Source organism: Dama dama, chromosome 7 (genome assembly GCF_033118175.1).
Source record: "Dama dama isolate Ldn47 chromosome 7, ASM3311817v1, whole genome shotgun sequence".
In the NCBI taxonomy this organism is placed as follows: Eukaryota; Metazoa; Chordata; class Mammalia; order Artiodactyla; family Cervidae; genus Dama; species Dama dama.
The window spans coordinates 30,168,526-30,188,155 of record NC_083687.1 but is presented as its reverse complement, the minus strand read 5'-3'; the positions used below and the strand labels follow the sequence as shown (position 1 = coordinate 30,188,155).

Below are 19,630 nucleotides of genomic sequence, written 5' to 3'. Positions count from 1 at the left end.
CACTTTTGCGCAAGCGTACAGGTGAGAGCCGTGCTCTAGGCCGCTAATTTACTGCGCAAGCGCCCTGAGGCTGCCTCCGATTCGGCGAGCGCAGGCGCACTTACTGTAGCCCTAGCGCCTCACCGCCTCCCTGGAACCCGCCGCAGTGCGCAAGCGCGCAACATCTCCGTTTCCCTCCCCTCAGCCCCTCACCCCCGCCTCCTTTCCCCTTCAAGAAGCCGGCTCCGGGGCGCGCTCACCCCTGTGAGGAGGCCGGAGGCCGGACACAGGAGGCGCTCTCTCCATTCCCGGAAGATCATGTACCAGCCCAGCCGGGGGGCGGCCCGGCGCCTCGGCCCCTGCCTCCGCGCCTATCAGGCTCGTCCCCAGGTGAGAGCCGAGGGGAAGCGGGAGGGGAGGGGAGGGGAGGGGGCGGGGAGAGACCCTCCTCAGCCGGCGCGTGGGGCGGAGCGCGCGTTCCGTTTCGCGCAGGCGTACTGACGTCCCACCGCTGCTTCCCACCTGTGCGGAGCGGCGCGTGGAGGGGCGAGGGGTCTCAGCGACCGAAGGGCGGCACTGCCAGCCTGCTGTCGCGCACGAGACGTCTGTCTTCCGGATCTTGGGGGGCTGGCGGGATTGAGGCTGGCGCGGTGGGGTGCGTCCGCATTTCTCCCGCGTCTTCGCGGTTACCTGTGCTTGGAGGTGATTTGAAGGACAGAGGGCGGAGAGGTTCGTGGCGCCTCCAGGGATCCGACCAGACGGACCTGCGGGCCGCGCTCTGCAGCCCACGCTTCTTGCACCGGGATAGCGGTCCCGGCGGGAAGGCCGGCCCGAGTGGACCCGGTTCGGGCCCTTGTGCCCGGGCGGGCAAGATGGCCACGCCCCCGGCGGAGACGGCGCCTCCGGGACACCGTCGGGGACAGAGGTACCCTCGCGGCCTGCCCGCCTTCCCCGATAATGAGACCCCTCGGGGTGCTCCGTGAAAACGCAGGAGCTCAAATCAGGCCTGACTTTGAGTGACCTCTGCCTCATCGCAGTTTCAACATCAGTAAACCAGGGGCATCATGAGGTCCATCCAGCCTTTAACAGTCAGTCTCCTGGGCTTTTTCGTGTCATTAGAGGATCCCAAGTGATGAGCTTACATTTATATACTACTTTACGGGTCGCAAAGTTTTATTAACATTTATTATCTCATAAAGTCCTCATTGTGACTCAGTGTGGCTTCATCGTCCTTATTTATAGGACATTTATGGGAAACTCAGGCTGAGGGAATTAAGAGTGCCTTAGAATTGGAACTCCAATTGGAGTTCCAGTTGGATGTTCTTTTTTCTGCAACAACTGCCTCACACACTCCTGGAGTTGTGTTAGAGGCCGCATCATTTCATCCACAATATAAGGAGCCCTGTTTGGTATTCATTCATTTGTTCATTCTTAAGTATGCACTGTTGTGATTCTTGCTGTTAGAGACAGACCTGCCCCCAAACAGGTTTGGAATCTTAAATCTAAACGTATTTGCTATTTTGGGTAGTAGATATTTGTACTTAAGTCACAAGAAAGTATATCCTCCTGTTTTAAGCAGAGATGGAGATAAATTTTTCCTCTAGTAATTTGATCTTTCCTGTCAGAAGGAGCAGGTGAATTGGAAGCGTGTCAATGGGCACAGTTTGGATGGAGGGGAATTTGGATGGAGGGGCATTAGGCAGCTGGATTCTTATCTTTTTTCTCTTTTGTTCTTCCTCCTTAGGACCAGTCTTCTCCATGGGCTCTACCATTCCCACCCTTTTGGCCTCACTCCACAACAACTACTTCTCCATCTTTGCCTCTTTTCTGGTCTCCCCCACCCCAAAGCCCTCCCACCCGACTGCTTCCCCCAGCTCTCCCACTACCTCTCCCTCAGGTCCAAGCCCTCACCTCACCATGGGTGGTTCTCCCCCCAGGAAAGGGGGAGGAGGGACCAGGACCCGAGTTACATAGCGGCTGCCTGGATGGGCTCAGGAGCCTGTTTGAGGGACCTCCCTGCCCCTGTCCTGGAGCTCTGATACCTTTCCAAGCCCCTGGAACTGCCCACCCTTCCCCTGCCACTCCATCAGGAGATCCGAGTATGGAGGAGCACCTGGCTGTCATGTATGAGAGACTGAGACAAGAGGTAAGTCCATTCAAAAGCGGCCTTTGTCCAAAATGGGGAGAGATGTAGGTAATTCTTAAAAATAGGAAGTTAGTCAGTCAACTGGATTCTTTCTTGGAACCATGAGACAGGCATCGAAATAGGTTCCAAACATTTCCCAAGGAAAAGATACTCCTCGGTTTGAATTAGGGATGAGATAACCTTTCACTCAGGAATAAGGAGACACTCAGTATAGAAAACTGAGAAGTGGGATCATCTTTTCTTTCCTCCTGGTCTCATGCCTTCTTCTTCCACCTAGCTTCCCAATCTCTTCCTTCACTCCCACGACTACACTCTCTACTCATCGGATGTGGAATTCATCAATGAGATCCTGAACATGCGTACCAAGTGAGAATCCATTGAACGGGTAGGGCCTTGGGCAGGAAAAGGACCCAGTGCTATTTTCACTTTTGTTAGAGAAGGTCCTAAGTTGCTTCTCACCACCATCCCCAGTTCCTCTGTCAGAGAATAGTTTGGTTTTCTGATTGTGCTTTAATGAGATTTCTTCCCCATCTCTTCCTCTCAGAGGCCGGACATGGTACATTCTGTCACTGACTCTATGCCGCTTCCTGGCCTGGAACTATTTTGCACAGCTTCGGCTGGAAATTCTGCAGCTGACACGCCACCCTGAGAATTGGACCTTGCAAGCCCGCTGGCGGCTTGTGGGACTGCCCATCCATCTGCTCTTTCTTCGTTTTTATAAGCGTGACAAGGAGGAGCTTTACCGGTAAGAGAAGTGAGAAAAGAAACACACAACTTTCTAATCTTACCCTTTTGGGAGTCTGTAGTCTAGTCTCTTAGACAATCCTCCATCCTGACTTGACTGGAGGCTCCTTGAAGGCAGGCTTTGTTTTAGTCTACTTCAATATAGCAAAAATAGGGACTTTGAGTATATTAGGAAGCTTCTGAATTCAGTTTCTTCATGTACATTACCTGGCACATAGTAGCGACTCATATACTTAATGAACAGATGAAAATACCTGTCTCTTTAAGTTGTGCTCACAGCCTTGGGTAAAGTACTTGGTAAATTTCTGTCACAGAGTAGAATCCCAAGAAATTCTTAGGCTCAGCCCACACCGGTAGTTCCTAAACTTTGCTGCACAGTGGATTATTGGATTTCTTTTATCCAAGAATCTTTTTTAAAATATTGGTGCCAGACATCCTGATTTAATTGGGCCCAGGGAACAACTCAGGATTTTTAAAAGATCCTCAGGTGATCTAATACATAGCAAAGGTTAAGAACTACTAGTGGGACCAATCACCCTCTCTCTCAGTGAGCCTCTTTCTCCCTTCACCAGGACCTATGATGCCTATTCCACCTTCTACCTGAATTCCAACGGCCTCATTTGTCGCCATCGCCTAGACAAAGTGAGTGCTAGGGCTGCGGGGGGCAGCGGTTGGTGTGCAGAGTGACAGAGTAGAACATCACACCAGCTACATTAACCTTTCTTGCTTTAGCTGATGCCTTCACATTCACCCCCCACACCTGTGAAGAAGCTGTTAGTGGGAGCCCTGGTGGCTCTGGGGCTGTCGGAACCAGAACCCAACTTACACCTGTGTTCCAAGGACTGATCAGGAACTGAGGCAGAGGCAGCACTGATGACTTTGCTACGCACAAAGAGAGGCGGTGGACGCGGCTCAGAGCCTCAGAGCCAGTTACCTCCCCTCTTCACTCTACTCTACTTTCCATCTCATGCTATGTAAAGCTGCTGTGTAATTTAACTTGTAAATAATAAAATCTACATGAATATATGAGATCCAATTTCCATGTCACTCTTTTCTGAACCTCAAAAGTTCCCCATGGAATTTCCCTGGTGGTCCAGGGGTTAGGACTCCGCACTTTTCACTGTTGAGGGCAAGGGTTCAATTCCTGGTCAGGGAACTAAGATCCCACAAGCCGAGTGGCCAAAAAAAAAAAGTTCCCCATAGCTTTACTCTAAAAATATTTTTATTAATAGATATTAAATAAGGTACAGAAGGAAAAGGAGCTGGTGTTAGGTTCTGATTGTTATGTCCCCTGCTCTTCACCCTAGCTCTTCCCGTGTCTTGCCTATTTTTTTGGGCATTTTCTTAGCATGGGGATCTTCCAGCTCCTTAGCCTTGTAATAGTGGGGTGCCACTTCGAGAAGCCAACTGCTCTCAATCTCCAATACCTGCAGGAAGAGAGAAAAAAAATCAGCAAGATTCTCTTTTGTAACCTAGATTCTGAGATGTGTGTGTTTTTTGGTTTTTTTGTTTTTTTATGTGTGTGATTTTTAAAAAGCTTCTCTTTCCCCTTTGACTGCATGGCAAGGGAAATTGTCTGGCTCTAATACTCTAGACCCCAACACTCTGTTATATGTTGTTCAAGAGCACAAGTAAGCTAACCCTAAACAAAAGCCTGAACCTAGACTAAAATACCCGCAGGACAAAGGCCACACCTGCTTTGTTCACCATTATCACTGCAGCCCCTGAAGCACTGAGACAATGCATTCAGCACTTGATGAATGAACAGATCTTAGTGGATGCTGAGACAGCTGTTAGAATGGATGCCTTTCTATCTTATCCTCTATCTTATCCTACCTTAAACCAAGTTGCTTTCCTCTTTCTCTGCCAGTCCCAGCAACCTGAACCTGGGTTTTTCGCATGCCAGAATACCATCTCCCACACAACCCACCTGCCTGGGCAGGCCAAGGTGCCCTCACCTGTCTCATGAACTCTTTGGTGGTCAAGACAAGTTCATGGTAGAGCAGCCAGCGTGGCTGTTCCTCAAAGAGGGAGGAATTGGGATGAATGAACACCGTCTGCTGCTGTTTCACTGTGCGGTAGCCGCTGCGAGTCAACCGTGCTGTGTGGTAGAAGTAGCCAGCAGTGATGGCCTGGAAGCAGGCAGGAAAGGAAGTCAATGGGAATGGCTGGCATCCAGGGACCCTCGGCACTCACTACCTTTTTAGTGCAGGCTGTGGGAGAACTGGAGGAAGGTAAGGACCTCCAGTGCCCCAGGAAGAAAGCACAAGGGGAACCCACCTTCCACAGGGAAAGGGGCATGTTCGCAGGTCGCTGGCCCCAGACAAGCTTGCTCCTCAGGAGATAATGGGTGGACAGCAGGAGACTAGACTAAGGAAATGCTGACCTTTCGGACACGGATGTAGTCCCCTTGGCAGGAACTGAGACCAACTTCCACACGTTCCAAGAGCCCCTCCAGCTGCTCCCGCACATCCCGGGCTCGGCGCATGGATCTGAACTGAACAAAGTTCTCATAGCACCACTGGGAAGAGTAACCACTCTCAGCCCACTATGAAGCAAGAGGGAGGGAAAAAGGGGGTGTTAAGTTTATACAGCAGGACCAGAGTCCCCTGTGCCCTCCTCATTCCCATTTACCCAAACCCAGGGACCTGTGTGTAAACATTCAGCAGAACCAGGTGGTCCCCACCAGGGAGGAAGAAGTTGACCCGAGCGTTGTCAGCATGGACGACCTTGTCCTTAGGTCGGTAGAAGATGGAGTTGTTGACGGAGAGCATGGCAGCCACTGTCAGGATCTCCTCTGAACAGCTGTACCTGGGGCAGGAAGGGAGGAACACAAGAGCTCAAAGCAAGACAGAGGAACAGACACGGTGAAGAGGAAAGGGACTGCGGCGCGATGGATGTCCTCACGTGGGGGCTGCAGGCTGGGCTGACGGCTACAAATCAGAGAGTAGACTGCTTTTGGTGGCAGGGGCAGCAGGATGGGGGTCCAGGAGGTGAGGTCAGGTTGTAGATAAAACAGTAACAGGAGACGTGCAGGGAGGCAGGGGCAGGAAAACGTCATGAGGGTTCTGCAGTAAGAAGGTGTGCATTATAGCAGTTCCTTTAAGCTCATGTAACAACCTTTAACTTCAACCACAGCCAAGGGATGGCATTAAAACGTGATCCGCCCCCCCCCCCCAAAAAAAAAACAAAAAAAAAGTGATCCCCCCACAGCTGCATCATAGTCTGAAATCGTAGGAGAGAGTAAGCCTCCAAGCCAGCCTTCCCTCAGCACTCCTCACAGGTAAAAAGTCTTCCACTTTTGTTCATGCCCCCAAATTTTCTACATTCTTGGCTATCCCATCCATTTGATATCATAACCAAAGACAGGACGTTGTCTTACTGACCACTGTGGACCTCAAAAGGGCAATAAGAGTTATCCAACAACTTGCTATTGGTTAAAGAATAATGTGGTGGGGAGAAAAAGGAAGCTCACAAAGATGGCCCCAGGGACAGAAGCAGGCATGGCCAGTGTGTGTGCCAGGGGCCCGGCCGAGTCAAGGACTTACTTCTCAGAGGCCAGGATCATTTTAGACAGCATGGGGTCCACAGGCAGCTCTGCCATCTTTCGACCAGACTAAGGAGAGGAAAGAGAGTTGAGGCCACTCCTCCCTCAGGTGTCCCTCCGCCCCTCGAGGGGTCACCCCAACCTTCCTCCCACCCCAGCCCACTGCCCTCCCACCTCACCGTGGTGAGCTCCCCAAGGTGGTTGAGGGCTCCTAGCGCATACAGCTGCTCCAGAGCCAGCAGCAGGGTCTCGTAGGGCGGGGGGTCCAGGAAATCAAAGTGCATTAGGTCATGGATCCCTGGAGAACGATGGGCAGAGTTAGGACAGAGTCCTTCGCGGGACCACTGATGGCAGTCCCACCCTCCCCTCTCAGAGGACTGGGGAGCCCAGTCACCTAAGCTCTTGAGCAGCAACACAACATTGCCCAGGCTGGTCCTCTGAATCTCGGGCACCGTGGTTTCCTCCAGCTCGTGCTGGTAAGCCCAGGCGGTATACAGGCGGAAGCACTTCCCCGCAGCCACCCGACCCGCTCGGCCAGCTCGCTGATTGGCAGAGGCCTGGAAAGAAAGGATCGTTTGTCAGGCCCATTGACAGTCTGGTGATGGAAAAGAGAAAGGGTGGTATTTCTGCAAGAAATCTTGGGGGTGTGGGTGTGGACCGCTAACCCCCCTGCTCTGAGCTGTCCCCACTGCTTCTGAGCTGGCCTGTTCTCCCCCTCACCCCATGGAGACCCCTCTCTGGCCCAGGCCCACCTTGCTGCAGGGTGTGACAGTGAGCGATTCCATGCCCGTGCGGGGGTTGTAGCTCTTCTGCTTACAGAACCCTGGATCCAGCACGTAAATGATGCCCTCGATGGTGAGCGAGGTCTCGGCGATATTGGTTGCCACAACCACCTGAATGAAAGGATGTGGGGTTACCCAGAAACTCCACCCACCTAGTTACACAGAAAAAGTGATTTCTGGAAGATAAGGAGTGGATGAACAGGGACAAAGGAGCAGGAGCGGAAGCGATCTGTGGCCAAGGTCAAGAGGGGACCAGGCTAGTCAAGAGGGGAGAGAGACATGGGGATAAGCAGGGCGTAACAAGGAAAGGAAAGGAAGAGGGTTCAGGATTTTTTTCAGAGATGGGAGTTGAGGGTGTTAGGCTCCTGCCCCATCTTTCCCACGGTTGCTTTCATAATCACCTTCATATGTTAGGTCCTAAAATAAACCCCCTAATGAGTCTCGCTGCTCTACTCCTGCCCCTGGTTACGCAGCATCCAGAATGGTCCTTTTAAAATGTGAGCCTCTTACATCATTCCCTGCATCCTTCAGTGGTTCCCATCCTACCTGACAATCACAGCCAAGCTCTTTTAGGCCCCAAGTTCTCCAGCCCCTGGCTACCCTTCCGACCTCATCTCTGAGTACCAGGGCTCCTCGCTCCACCCCTGCCTTCACACCCATCCTCCGCGTGCGCTATTCCCTCCACTTGGCGCACTCTTCTTCTGGGTCAGATGTCAGGCTGGCACCCTCCCGTGCCTGGCTGAGACTCCAGCTTCACTCTCACCTCATCAGACAAGGGGTGTCCCTACACCCTAAGGAAAATACCTTCCTGTCATTCCTCCCCACCACCACCTGCGACTCCCCTGGATGCACACTGTATCTCTTCAGATCCTTTGTCACAAATTGACATTATGTACTTATGTGTTATTTCCTAACCTTTGTTAGTCTAAACTCCCTGAGGCTAGAGACTTTGCTTAGTTCATCACTGTATCCTCATCCCTTAGAACACTTCCTGGAAAGTGGGAGGAGCTCTGTAAATATTTGTGGAAAGTTACATCTTTGCTCACAATCCTTTGATGACCACTCACTGGTCCAAAGTCCACACTCTTCCTCCTGCCATCAAAGGCTCTCTCTAACCGCCATCCCAAGTTGTTTTCAGTCGGTCTCCCCTTACTTTGCCATGTGAGCCTTCCACTAAGCCTGCTAGATTACTCTGACCTTAAATACCCCTTAGGCCTTCCTCTAATACTCCCCCAGCATCTTCCTTAAAGGTCCAGTTCAAATCCTGCCTCCTGGCACACCCAGACCCCCCCTTTTCATTGCATCTCTGCCACACTCACTTTCTGGACCATGCGTTTGACTATCTCTCTGTCTCTGCCATTGTCACCCTCTCACTCCAGCGCCAGCAGTGAGGGGCTGGCTGACTGCCACCCAGCCTCGCAGCTGTGCCCAGGACACACCTTGCGCAGGGCATGCACATTCTTTCCTTTTCACTTCTAATTGCATGAACCATAGGGGATGATGAATGTGAGCTTCTCCAACTGACCTTCCGTGCCCCCGGGGGCGTGGGCTGGAAGATCCGTGCCTGCATGTCGGAAGGCAGGTTGGCATAGATGGGCAGCACCAGGAGCTCCCGGATTTTGGAGCCCAGGCGGCGGCAGCGATCCTGGAGCATCTCGCAAGCAGCCTCAATCTCCTCCTGGATTTGGATAGGGAGAGCAGCACAGGACCCAGAGTCACGCAGGGCCGACCCGCCAGCCCAGTCTTCCCTGGGATATGTACACCAGCCCTCCCCCACATCTCACCTGTCCTGTGAGGAACACCAGGATGTCCCCGGGGGGCTGAGTCACATGGATCTGCAGCACGGACACCACACAGGCCTCCAGGTAGTCTGCCTCCGGAGCCTGGTCAGGAGGACGCGGGGTCACAGGAGGGCCACCTGCTCCAGCAAACCCCTTCCTCTCCTCCAGCTTGACATACACTTTATCCTGGTTCCCCTCAGGACTCTCATCCCATCCTTCCCTCCAAGGACAATCTCCTCCAAAGCTCTGCTGCCTTCACACTTAAGCCCACCCTCCCTGAGGGGGCACCTTGGTGTAGAAGATGTCAACTGGAAACCTGCGTCCAGGGATTCGGAAGATGGGGGCGTCATCGAAGAAGGTGGAAAAGCGGGCCGTGTCCAGTGTGGCTGAAGCCACCAGGACCTTGAGCTCAGGTCGGAACCGCGCAACATCCTTGATCAACCCAAAGAGAATGTCTGTGTGCAAGGTCCGTTCGTGGGCTTCATCCACCATCACCACACTGGGGAAGGAATGGGGGCAGCAGTGAGCTGGCGGTGCAGGACACTGGGGCCCCCAGAGGAGAGAAACAGAAGAAAGCAAAGAGCCAAAGGGTGAATGTGGGAGGACGGAGCTCCAAGGAGAGGCCAGTCATCCCAGTTAAGACAGACAACAGAAAGTTAGAGGAGGGGGCTTGTGAGTCTACAGCATCTCCCAGCCTGGGCAGACAACAGCACCCACGATTTAACCCTAACTCTCTGGGCCCATCTCAGTTCTAGGACGGTTAAAACCATAAAGAGTCACGAACCGGTGGATAAGTCAGAAGAGAAGACAATGGCCAAACTGGCTGTTGGAAGTGAGAAAACAGGGTGGAAAGGAAAAGAGAGAAAGGCCAGCGATGAAAGGATATGATAAAGAAAGGTGCCTAAGGTCAGGAGAGCAGCAGACCCGAGGGAGGCGAGGGTGGGCGGCTCCCCTTCCCATGGGAGCTGGGGGACCTGTGCGGACCTGTAACTCGCAAGGTCAGGCTCAGAGAGGAATTCCCGGAGAAGCATCCCATCCGTCATGTAGCGCAGGACGGTTCGCTCTGAGGTGCAGTCCTCGAAGCGGATGCTGTAGCCGACCTGTCAAGGGGTCCGGAGTCATGGACAGTTTGGCTGGCGCTCTCGGGAGGGAGGGCCAGGGACTAAGGGCGAGCACCTGGACCGGTGGGGGGCAGGGGGAGCCTGTGGGCGGCGGGGGTGAATCCCAGATCTGAGGGGCTCCCCGCAACCCTCAGTCCCCACAGGTCTCACCTCATTGCCAAGCTTCACACCCATCTCCCGGGCCACTCGGGCAGCCACGCTCATGGCCGCCACTCTCCGGGGCTGGGTACAGGCGATCTTCATACCCTTCTTTGTGTAACCCTGCATGACAAGAAGAAAGAGGAGGCTCTCCCTTTGCTAAATATGCAATTCAGAGAAGCTGGAAATGCAGGCCAGGGCAGCAGGAACGGAGGAACAGACAGAAGCTGAAAACCAGACAAGGATCAACAGATAGGATGGCAGACCTGGAGCTCCCAAAGGGTCCTCACCCAGAACTGGCAGTTCCAGCCTGCTGGGTCATCAGGTTTGAGGCTCTGCGAGAGGTGAGCTGGAAAAAGACTGACAGGCTAGGTAGACTCCAAAGCAAGGGGAACAAAGGCAGGCACAAAAACAGGCAAAGTCTTTTCATTCCTCATTCCCTGGCCCTGCAGAGGCCAGGCTGGTGGAGTGCGGGGTCCATGTTCACACCCACGTGCCGTCTATCCATCTACACCTCCTTCCAATGTGAAGGCACAGAACGCTTCCCAGGCATGGACCCCATGGCAGGAAGTGAGAATGGAAATGTGAAAAGGGTGTGGTCCGCCCTTTCAAGAACCTCACCACTTGGCAGAAAAGACTAAAGGAGCGAGATGAAAAGGGAAAGCGATGACATAAAACCCCACAAAAAGGAGCTGCCAGGACAGCGCTGGTCAGTGGCAACTAAGGGCATGGCTGCCGTACCTCCTCAAAGAGGTACTGCGGGATCTGGGTGGTCTTGCCCGAGCCCGTCTCGCCTTCGATGATGAGGACTTGATGATTAGCAATAGCAGCCAGGAGCTCCTCGCGGAATGGGAACACGGGAAGGCTGCGGCGGACGGCCTGGATGGACTCCTTCTGCTGGGCCTGAGTGGGGGCAGGTGGGGCTGATGGCTCCTAAGGAGGGGGTAGAAGGCCATGAGTATCAGGGCCGGCGCCAGCCTCCTCAGGATGTCCCAGCGCCCTCCACCCTCACCTCATCACCCTGGAGCTGAGTGGCCCGGACAAACTCAATGGTCTCCTCCTCCTCCAGCACCAGCTGATACTTGGGCTCCTGGGAGGCAGCATCTCGGGCCCCAAACTTCAGGGATGCTGCCCCGAGCCGGGCCTCCTCCCAGCGCCGCTGCTCCTCCCCAGGGGCACCGGACTCCTCCTCCACTAGATCCACCGCGCGTGCAGGCTACGGAGACAGGGGGATGTGGAGACAGAGCTGCCCTCTCTGCCCAGTGCCCCCTCCCCAGCCGCGACCCGCGCCCACAGAGAAGGGCAACACAAGGGGGGGGCCCGCCAAGCCGCCGCCCTAGTCCCTGAAGCCTTCCCTCCCCCCCGCTCGGGCACCTGGGCTGAAGCGGCGACCCTCTCGCCTCACCTGTCCTCGGGTCTCCTCGGGCATGTGGTAGCGATTGGTGGCCTCCAGCTTCTCCTGCTCCCCAGCCGCCCGGTACTCCCGGGCGAGATCCCGCACGCGCCGCTTGTACCTGAGCTCCCGGCGCTCGTGTCGGCTCAGCTCCACGTCCCCGAAGAGGAACTCCTCGTCCGCCAGCTCAGCCTCCAGGTCCTCAAGCTTCTCTCGCTCCCGCTTGGCCAGGTATTCCCGGCGGGATTTCTTCCTCAGCTCAGGGACCTGGGTCAGGACAGGGCAGTCAGCGCCTCATCTCGCTAGAAGAGTGACCCCTTTCCCCTGTCCCCCTAAGAGAGACAACCTCCTGGGCAGGCCGACCCGGGGACCTAAAGATGTGTCCTCCACCGTCCTTCCCTTCTCACGGAACAACCTGACTAATGAGGAGCCCAACGTAGGGCCCACACGCTGCCTTCCAGCAGCTCGGACGGTCCTTCCAGGCAGCCTCACCATCTTTGCCAACATCAATTCACCAGGATAATTATGTGTGTATTTTATATTCAACCCGTGCTGTTTTATTAGACTCAGAGAAAAGGGGGTAACATGATGGCTGATGCCATGATGTGGAGGCAGAGGTCTCAAACTGAAAACGACTGAGACAATCAGAAAGGCCCCCTCCCCTTGGGGGCCCCTGAGTGTATCGGGTTGACCAAAAAGTTCATTAGGGTTTTTCTGTAACATCTTATGGAAAAAAACTCGAATGAACTTTTTGGCCAACTTGATACTTAATTTCTTGGTTTTTTGTTCCATGATATACTAAAATGGAGTTTATGCTCATGACTTGATCTGAGTACCACAGTCGAATTCTCCTTCAGCCTGACAGGCACACCGCCCACACCACGGGATGTACACACCACCACCCAAGAGGCGCTGCTGCTACAGATGTTTAATCTGAGTCTGAGCAAGCTGTAAGACCCAATTTCCACTTTAAAGTAAGCACTGGGACAGAACTTAACACCACAAGATAAGGATCAGATAAATCCAGAATGTAGGACACGGTGTACAAGATGAGACAGAAAGAAAGAGAGAAAGGGAAAATGAAACAAACTGAAGAGACCTTACACTCAAATGCAATGCATGAAACGCAACTGGATTTCAGTTTGGAAAAAGCAGTTATTAAAGACATTTTGGGATAACTAAGAAAATTTCATTGTGGGCAGATTCTTAGCTGATACAGGAGAATCATCTTCTTGGGCATGACAGTGGCACTGTGTGAGGTCTTCAGGCGCCAGGTACATGCTGATGGGATAAGATGCTGCAATGTCTAAAACTTTCATATGGTTCAAAACGGACCAAAAAAGCTGCCATTTACACAAACATTGAAAATACTGTACATGGTATTAGCAATTTTTTAATCCAAACAGTCTGGATGGATGTTGTTATGCTATTCTTTCAACTTTTCCTATTTGTGAAAATTATGAAAATTTTCATAATTGAAAAAAGGAAAGAAAAGTTCTATAAAGTAAAAATACTACATCAGCACCAAGAGACATCTCAGAAGTCTCTGGCTACAGTCACTTTCTGCGATGTGATCTGAGATGGATATGTCAGGGGAGACCTGATGGCCACCAGGGCATTGTTAAGACACCAAGAGCCTCAAAAATCTTTGGGGAAATCTAAATGTGACTTACATGGGAAGACCAGGGCTTCAGAAAACTGCAACCCTACCAAGGCTACCCCCATAACAAGTCCAGTTCATGAATCATAAGGGTTCAGTCCCTGTGCAGTGAGAAGACCAACTCTGAAAATCAGTGGGTGATCACAAGGCCTGAGGGGGTCAGGGTGGGATGGGGTGTGTGGGGGAGCTAGGAAATGGATGGATTAGATGGGAGAAGGTATCTGGAGATGGTGTGCACAAGCTCAACAGTCAGCACATCCCTGGGCAGTATGACCCTGCCCCACCCCTGTCCTCCAGCCAGCCCCTTGACCTTCCAGCTGCCTTTTGAGTACATCTCTTTAAGTCTCAGGAACAGGGAAAATCTATACTTCCCTCACTAACATACAGTCTTCCTTGGGAGCCATTATGGGGGGTCCCGCCCGTGACGAGGTCATGAAGAAAATACCAGGCAGGCAAGGCCATCCGGGACCCCATCCATGATGAGGTCATGAGGAAAATACCCCACAGGCAAGGCCGTCTAGGATAAGGGACCCTCCAGGTTGGCCTCGGCCTCTACCCTACCCTATATCCTCCCCCCTTTTCTGCTGTTGCTCTTATTTGCCCTGCTGCAGATTCTTGTGTTGCCTGCCAAGAGCTCTCCTGCTCCCCTTTCACTGAATAAAGACCAACTTAAAAGATAATTAATAAATCTCTTGGATGCTGGTACCCTATGAAGGGGCCAGGGATGAAGGAAATGCTTCAATTCAAACCCCTTTGCTGGCATTCTGGCTTGTTTGATAAATGTGTGCTCTCATTGCACAAAATGCTCATGATTGTTCTAAACATCCTAAGTACAGTACGCTAACAAAAGAAACTATTAAGCATAGGCCCCTTCGCGGGGTGAGAAAAGCTCCACAAATATTATAGCCACAAATGTGCCTAATAGAAAATAGTTTAGATAGAGATTAGCAGGTGACTTCTTGCAGGTAATTAACTTTTAGACTAAGAGCCTGTTTTGTGCCATATCTGCTGTTTTTGAAATCCTTTGCATTTCTGTTCTGTAAAAAATGTAATCCTATCTAGTTTCCTTGGAGATGACACCTAATAGAAAGAAAATAGATTAACCACAAATAAGACAGGGTCAGCTACTGAAGTTGCTTAAAGTTGCACCAGGTGCAAGCCATAAATTGTCAACAGGCCTGAAAGCCAAAAGATATTATACATAGAGATTAACCATAAAAAAGGCCCTAATAGGCACAGAGCCCTTTGGGGGGTGAGGAAGCCCTATTAGAGAATACAAAAAATATTGTTTTAAAAGTGGTTATTAGATCAATGTTTGATTGATGTTAATGTGCTGAGGTTGTGCAGTGGAAACTATTGTTAATATAGTTAAAGATATAGTAAAATAAGAGTTTAGCCCTAGTGTAAAAACAATAAGATAATTGTTAATTTTAACCAGGAGCACTAAACGGGTGCTGCCTCACCAGAGCCAGAGTCTTTGTGTGTTAAACTTTTTAGATAAATTTAGCTGAGAATTTCTGCAAAAAGACTGACTTTATGTTAACAAGATTGTATTTTTATTATGTTACAACTTGCTGTACCATGAGACTGCCAACCTTCTGTTTTCTGCTAACCTCAAGGCCAGAAGATCATGTACAAAAAATCTATGGGAAAAGACTCACATAAACAAAAAATATACAGAGCACACCTGGTTTCGTGAAGGACAAGCTGATATAATGTTAAACTAAGTCTGTATGCTTATCTGTCCCTTAGAAATGTACCAACTTAGGGTATAAAGGCTATGGTGAAAAATAAAGCAACTGCCAGACTCTGCTGCATATTCCTGGTCTGGTCTCTTTCTTTCTTTCTCTCTCTCTCTCCCTAGCAGACTTAGCCCTATCAAGGCCGGTCCTACGTGTCTCTCTCTCGCCGACGCCGTTCATCCTGAGGGTTCCCCTGGATCCTGCTGGGGCTGGACCCCGGCACAGTCTGATCTGATCCTAAGGGGTCAGATCAGACTGACTTCCCACTACAATTTATGTCCACCCTTAGCTGGCTCCTCAACCAGAGACCCAACACCCTCCACCCCAGCAGCCCCACCACACTTTCTCTGCATCTTTCCTCTCTAGCCCTAACCACTCCATCAGGAAGTCTTTCCCTTTGTCTTCCTGAGCACGGGGACTCACCATGGCCTTCCGGTCTTCCTCAGCCATCTTGAGGCGTTTCTGAGCCTCTTCATAAGCCTAGGAGAAGAAGGCAAGAGTGGTCAAAGTCCCCACGCCCACAGCCATTCCTGTCTAGCATCACAAGGATCATTCAGATGTTCCCTAGCATAAAGAAATGTCCCCCCTTCCCTGAGGAATCTCTGTGTTACAGGTTCAGCAGAGAGCCACCTTAGCCCAAAGACCCAAAGAGATGACCAGACTACTGGAGGCGGCCCCTTGTCTTCCCAGAGATCACTCTCTGCGGTCACACCCAACGTCAGACCGGATCCAGGGGTCTGCCTGGGGACTGATGGAACGTGTTGCTCCCACGCACCTTCTTGTCTGACCGCTCCAGAACGTTGCGAGTCCGATCCTTGTCCCGCTGCCGAACCCGCTCGGCAAACGCATCGCGTTCCTCCAGGTCCTGAAGGCGCTCTCGCTCTGTCCGCTCCCACTCATCCTCCGACTCTGGCTTTTCCGTCTGCTCTTTCTTCTCCCTGCAGCCCAGCCCGGAGGATTAACTGAGGGCACTCAGAGCTTTACTGTCCCATCACCCACCTGCCCCATCCTCTCGCCCCCTACTTCTGACTTACCCTGTCTTCCTCTTTCCTTTCTCAGAAACTTGTTCCTCCTCCTCTTCTTCCTCTTCCTCCTCACGTTTCTTCCTCAGGTGTTTCCGTTTTTTCCGCTTCTTCTGGACACTGCTCCCGCCCCTGCCCACAGTCTCCCCGCTGCTTTCCTCACTGTCCTCCAACAACATATAAGAGCGGTTCTTTTCCAGCAGGGCTCGGGCTTCTCGCTCAGCTGCCCGAGCTGGCTTTTCCACCACTGCCTTCCGTGGGACCTGTCAGGAGAGAGAGGAGAAGACAGGGGATGTGAGCAACTCCTGATCTCTGCCCACCAACTCTGCCCTGTTCCTAATTTAAGGAGTAACTGATCTTAAACCAGCTGTCATTCTCTCTCTTCCCCAAGGCTTCACACCATGTCCATCAGCCCGAATGGGGTCTCTCAGCTCCTAAGCCTATCCCATGCACCCCCTGCTAGGTACTAGGGATATAGGGATAAAGAAAAAACTTCCTGCCCTCACGGAGTTTGCATTCTCACACCCAATTCTCAACCGCTCAGCCTCTGTTCTCCCCAATGACTAAGTCACTCCTACCCAAGGACTGGACAAGGATTGTCCAGATTGTTTTGCAGAGCCCTGTCACAGGCCGGCACTGTACCAGCCTCCAGAGATACCCTGGTGAACAGATTAACACAGAGCTCCTACCCTCACATCAAGTACATTCTAACCTCATCTTTCACCAAGTGCATATGGGACAGCCCCACCAGGTTATCTGCCATTCTCTGAACAAGTTCAACACTTTCAGTCCTAATGTATAATTTCTGAGCTCTTGTTCTGCAGGGTACAATTAGATGGTATGACTACAAAGACAAAAAACACAGTCTTGTCTTCCAGGAGCTCACCATTACACCTTTACTCTTCCCCTTTCTCTACCCAACAAATTCCAGAAAATCTTTGGGCCTGCTTTACTTGATCACAGCTACGCCACTTCTACCCTCCCTCAACACTGCCCTCACATCTCTTCTATAGCCTCACTCTTCCAAGGGTGGGCAACACCCAGCATCACCCGGAAACTTATTAGATTTGTTAGAAATGAAGAAACGAAAAAAACCATCCCAGACCTACCGAATCGAAATCCTCATTTTAACAAAAGCCGTGGATGAATCCTAAACCTGTTTGAGAAACACTGCTCTATAGACCCTTAAGCCCTCCTCAATCTTCTCCACGGAAGTGGTCGTCCAGCCCGAAAGTGGTCACTGCTTGCAAACTGAGCTTAATTCTCCGTTAGACAGTTAGCCCAAGTGAGCCCAAACTCCGTTGGACAAGTAACCTGGGGGCTCCTCCCCTGCTCCACCCACTCTCCCGCCGCTCCCACACCGGGTCCCGCCTCTCCCAGTACCTTGTTCCAGAGTCTCAGGGCGAAGTCCCGGGCCGGCCCACTGAGGTCCAGGGTATCGGTGTCTCGCAAGCGCTGCACGAACTCCTCTGCCGAGGCACAGCGCTGCGCGGTACCGATCAGGAATTGGGCCACGTGCCGCTCGCTCAGTCCCAGCACCGAGTGCAGTTCGTCTTGCACCCAGCGCTCCAACCCCGCCGGTGTCGCCATGGCGACACACGCTCCCTATTCCGGGCCCTGAAAGTGTCTCCAGCTGCCACGTCGGCGGCCGGCGGGTCGGAGGCCTAGAGCTCCAGGATGGATCCTCTGCTCCGGAATGGAGCTGCCTTAGAACCTAGGGGTTCGGTTTCCGATAGCCCATAGCAATCTTCCCGGACCGCGGAGGCCGGAAGTAGCTGCTCTTTTCCGGCCTATGCACTACGGTGGCCGAGCGAGTTCAAATCTCGCGGAATTGTACGCGAACCTCGGAATAAAACATTCTCATTTCTTCCCCTACTGAATTTCTCTGTCGCCCTCTGTTGGTCATTCTTGAGTATTCAGTTCAGTTCAGTTCAGTTGAGTCGCTCAGTCGTGTCGGACTCTTTGCGACCCCATGAATCGCAGCACGCCAGGCTTCTCTATCCATCACCAACTCCCAGAGTTTACTCAAACTCATCTCCATCGAGTCGGTGATGCCATCCAGCCATCTCATCCTCTGTCGTCCCCTTCTCCTCCTGCCCCCAATCCCTCCCAACAATCCCTCCCAACATCAGGGTCTTTTCCAATGAGTCAACTCTTCGCATGAGGTGGCCAAAGTATTGGAGTTTCAGCTTCAGCATCAGTCCTTCCAATGAACACCCAGGACTGATCTCCTTTAGGATGGACTGGTTGGATCTGCTTGCAGTCCAAGGGACTCTCAAGAGTCTTCTCCAACACCACAGTTCTAATGCATCAATTTTTCGGCGCTCAGCTTTCTTCACAGTCCAACTCCCACATCCATACATGAGCACTGGAAAAAACCATAGCCTTGACTAGACGGACCTTTGTTGGCAAAGTAATCTCTCTGCTTTTTAATATGCTATCTAGGTTGGTCATAACTTTCCTTCCAAGGAGTAAGCGTCTTTTAATTTCATGGCTGCAGTCACCATCTGCAGTGATTTTGGAGTCCCCCGAAATAAAGTCTGACACTGTTTCCACTGTCTCCCCATCTATTTGGCATGAAGTGATGGGACCAGATGCCATGATCTTAGTTTTCTGAATGTTGAGCTTCAAGCCAACTTTTTCACTCTCTTCTTTCACTTTCATCAAGAGCCTTTTTAGTTCCTCTTCACTTTCTGCCAGAAGGGTGGTGTCATCTGCATATCTGAGGTTATTGATATTTCTCCCAGCAATCTTGATTCCAGCTTGTGCTTCTTCCAGCCCAGCGTTTCTCATGATGTACTCTGCATATAAGTTAAATAAGCAGGGTGACAATATAGAGCCTTGACATACTCCTTTTCCTATTTGGAACCAGTCTGTTGGTCCATGTCCAGTACTAACTGTTGCTTCCTGACCTGCATATAGGTTTCTCAAGAGGTGGGTCAGGTGGTCTGGTATTCCCATCTCCTGAAGAATTTCCCACAGTTTGTTGTGATCCGCACAATCAAAGGCTTTGGCATAGTCAATAAAGCAGAAATAGATGCTTTTTCTGGAACTCTCTTGCTTTTTCGATGATCCAGCGGATGTTGGCAATTTGATCTCTGGTTCCTCTGCCTTTTCTAAAACCAGGTTGAACATCTGCAAGTTCACAGTTCACGTATTGCTGAGGCCTGTCTTGGAGAATTTTGAGTGTTACTTTACTAGCGTGTGAGATGAGTGCAATTGTGCAGTAGTTTGAGCATTCTTTGGCATTGCCTTTCTTTGGGATTGGAATGAAAACTGACCTTTTCCTGTCCTGTGGCCACCACTGAGTTTTCCAAATTTGCTGGCATATTGAGTACAGCACTTTCACAGCATCATCTTTCAGGATTTGAAATAGCTCAACTGGAATTCCATCACCTCGACTAGCTTTGTTCATAGTGATGCTTTCTAAGGCCCACCTGACTTCACATTCCAGGATGTCTGGCTCTAGGTGAGTGATCACACCATCGTGATTATCTGGGTCGTGAAGATCTTTTTTGTATAGTCCTTCTGTGTATTCTTGCCACCTCTTCTTAATATCTTCTGTTTCTGTTAGG

General features: G+C 51.6%; 2 protein-coding genes across 3 annotated transcripts; one reads left to right on the top strand and one right to left on the bottom strand.

Annotated features, from left to right (window-relative positions):
* The first annotated feature begins 143 nt into the window (after positions 1 to 143).
* Positions 144 to 3,898, top strand: C7H6orf136 (chromosome 7 C6orf136 homolog). The gene is given in 10 exon segments (XM_061147194.1): positions 144 to 483; positions 485 to 562; positions 565 to 613; positions 616 to 710; positions 713 to 904; positions 1,724 to 2,125; positions 2,403 to 2,491; positions 2,670 to 2,870; positions 3,442 to 3,511; positions 3,602 to 3,898. Coding segments are annotated over 10 exon segments (1,476 nt in total). The 5' UTR covers positions 144 to 297; the 3' UTR covers positions 3,716 to 3,898.
* Positions 3,899 to 4,073: 175 nt separating this feature from the next.
* DHX16 (DEAH-box helicase 16) lies at positions 4,074 to 17,836 on the bottom strand. 2 transcript variants are annotated; one of them, XM_061147192.1, is made up of 20 exons: positions 17,439 to 17,835; positions 16,068 to 16,318; positions 15,809 to 15,971; positions 15,457 to 15,513; positions 11,644 to 11,898; positions 11,251 to 11,454; positions 10,980 to 11,171; positions 10,251 to 10,361; positions 9,964 to 10,079; positions 9,268 to 9,478; positions 8,983 to 9,081; positions 8,724 to 8,876; positions 7,169 to 7,309; positions 6,811 to 6,973; positions 6,596 to 6,714; positions 6,418 to 6,485; positions 5,518 to 5,680; positions 5,256 to 5,417; positions 4,828 to 5,001; positions 4,074 to 4,296 (listed from the first exon to the last, which is right to left on the bottom strand). In XM_061147192.1, the coding sequence occupies exons 1-20, from the start codon at positions 17,643 to 17,645 to the stop codon at positions 4,168 to 4,170; spliced, it is 3,138 nt and encodes a 1,045-aa protein (XP_061003175.1). In that variant the 5' UTR covers positions 17,646 to 17,835; the 3' UTR covers positions 4,074 to 4,167. The 2 variants fall into 2 exon arrangements, with proteins under 2 accessions (XP_061003175.1, XP_061003176.1); XM_061147193.1 differs by lacking the exons at positions 4,074 to 4,296; positions 4,828 to 5,001; positions 5,256 to 5,417 and adding an exon at positions 5,777 to 5,937 and having other exon boundaries at positions 5,522 to 5,680; positions 17,439 to 17,836.
* Between the last annotated feature and the right edge of the window lie 1,794 nt (positions 17,837 to 19,630).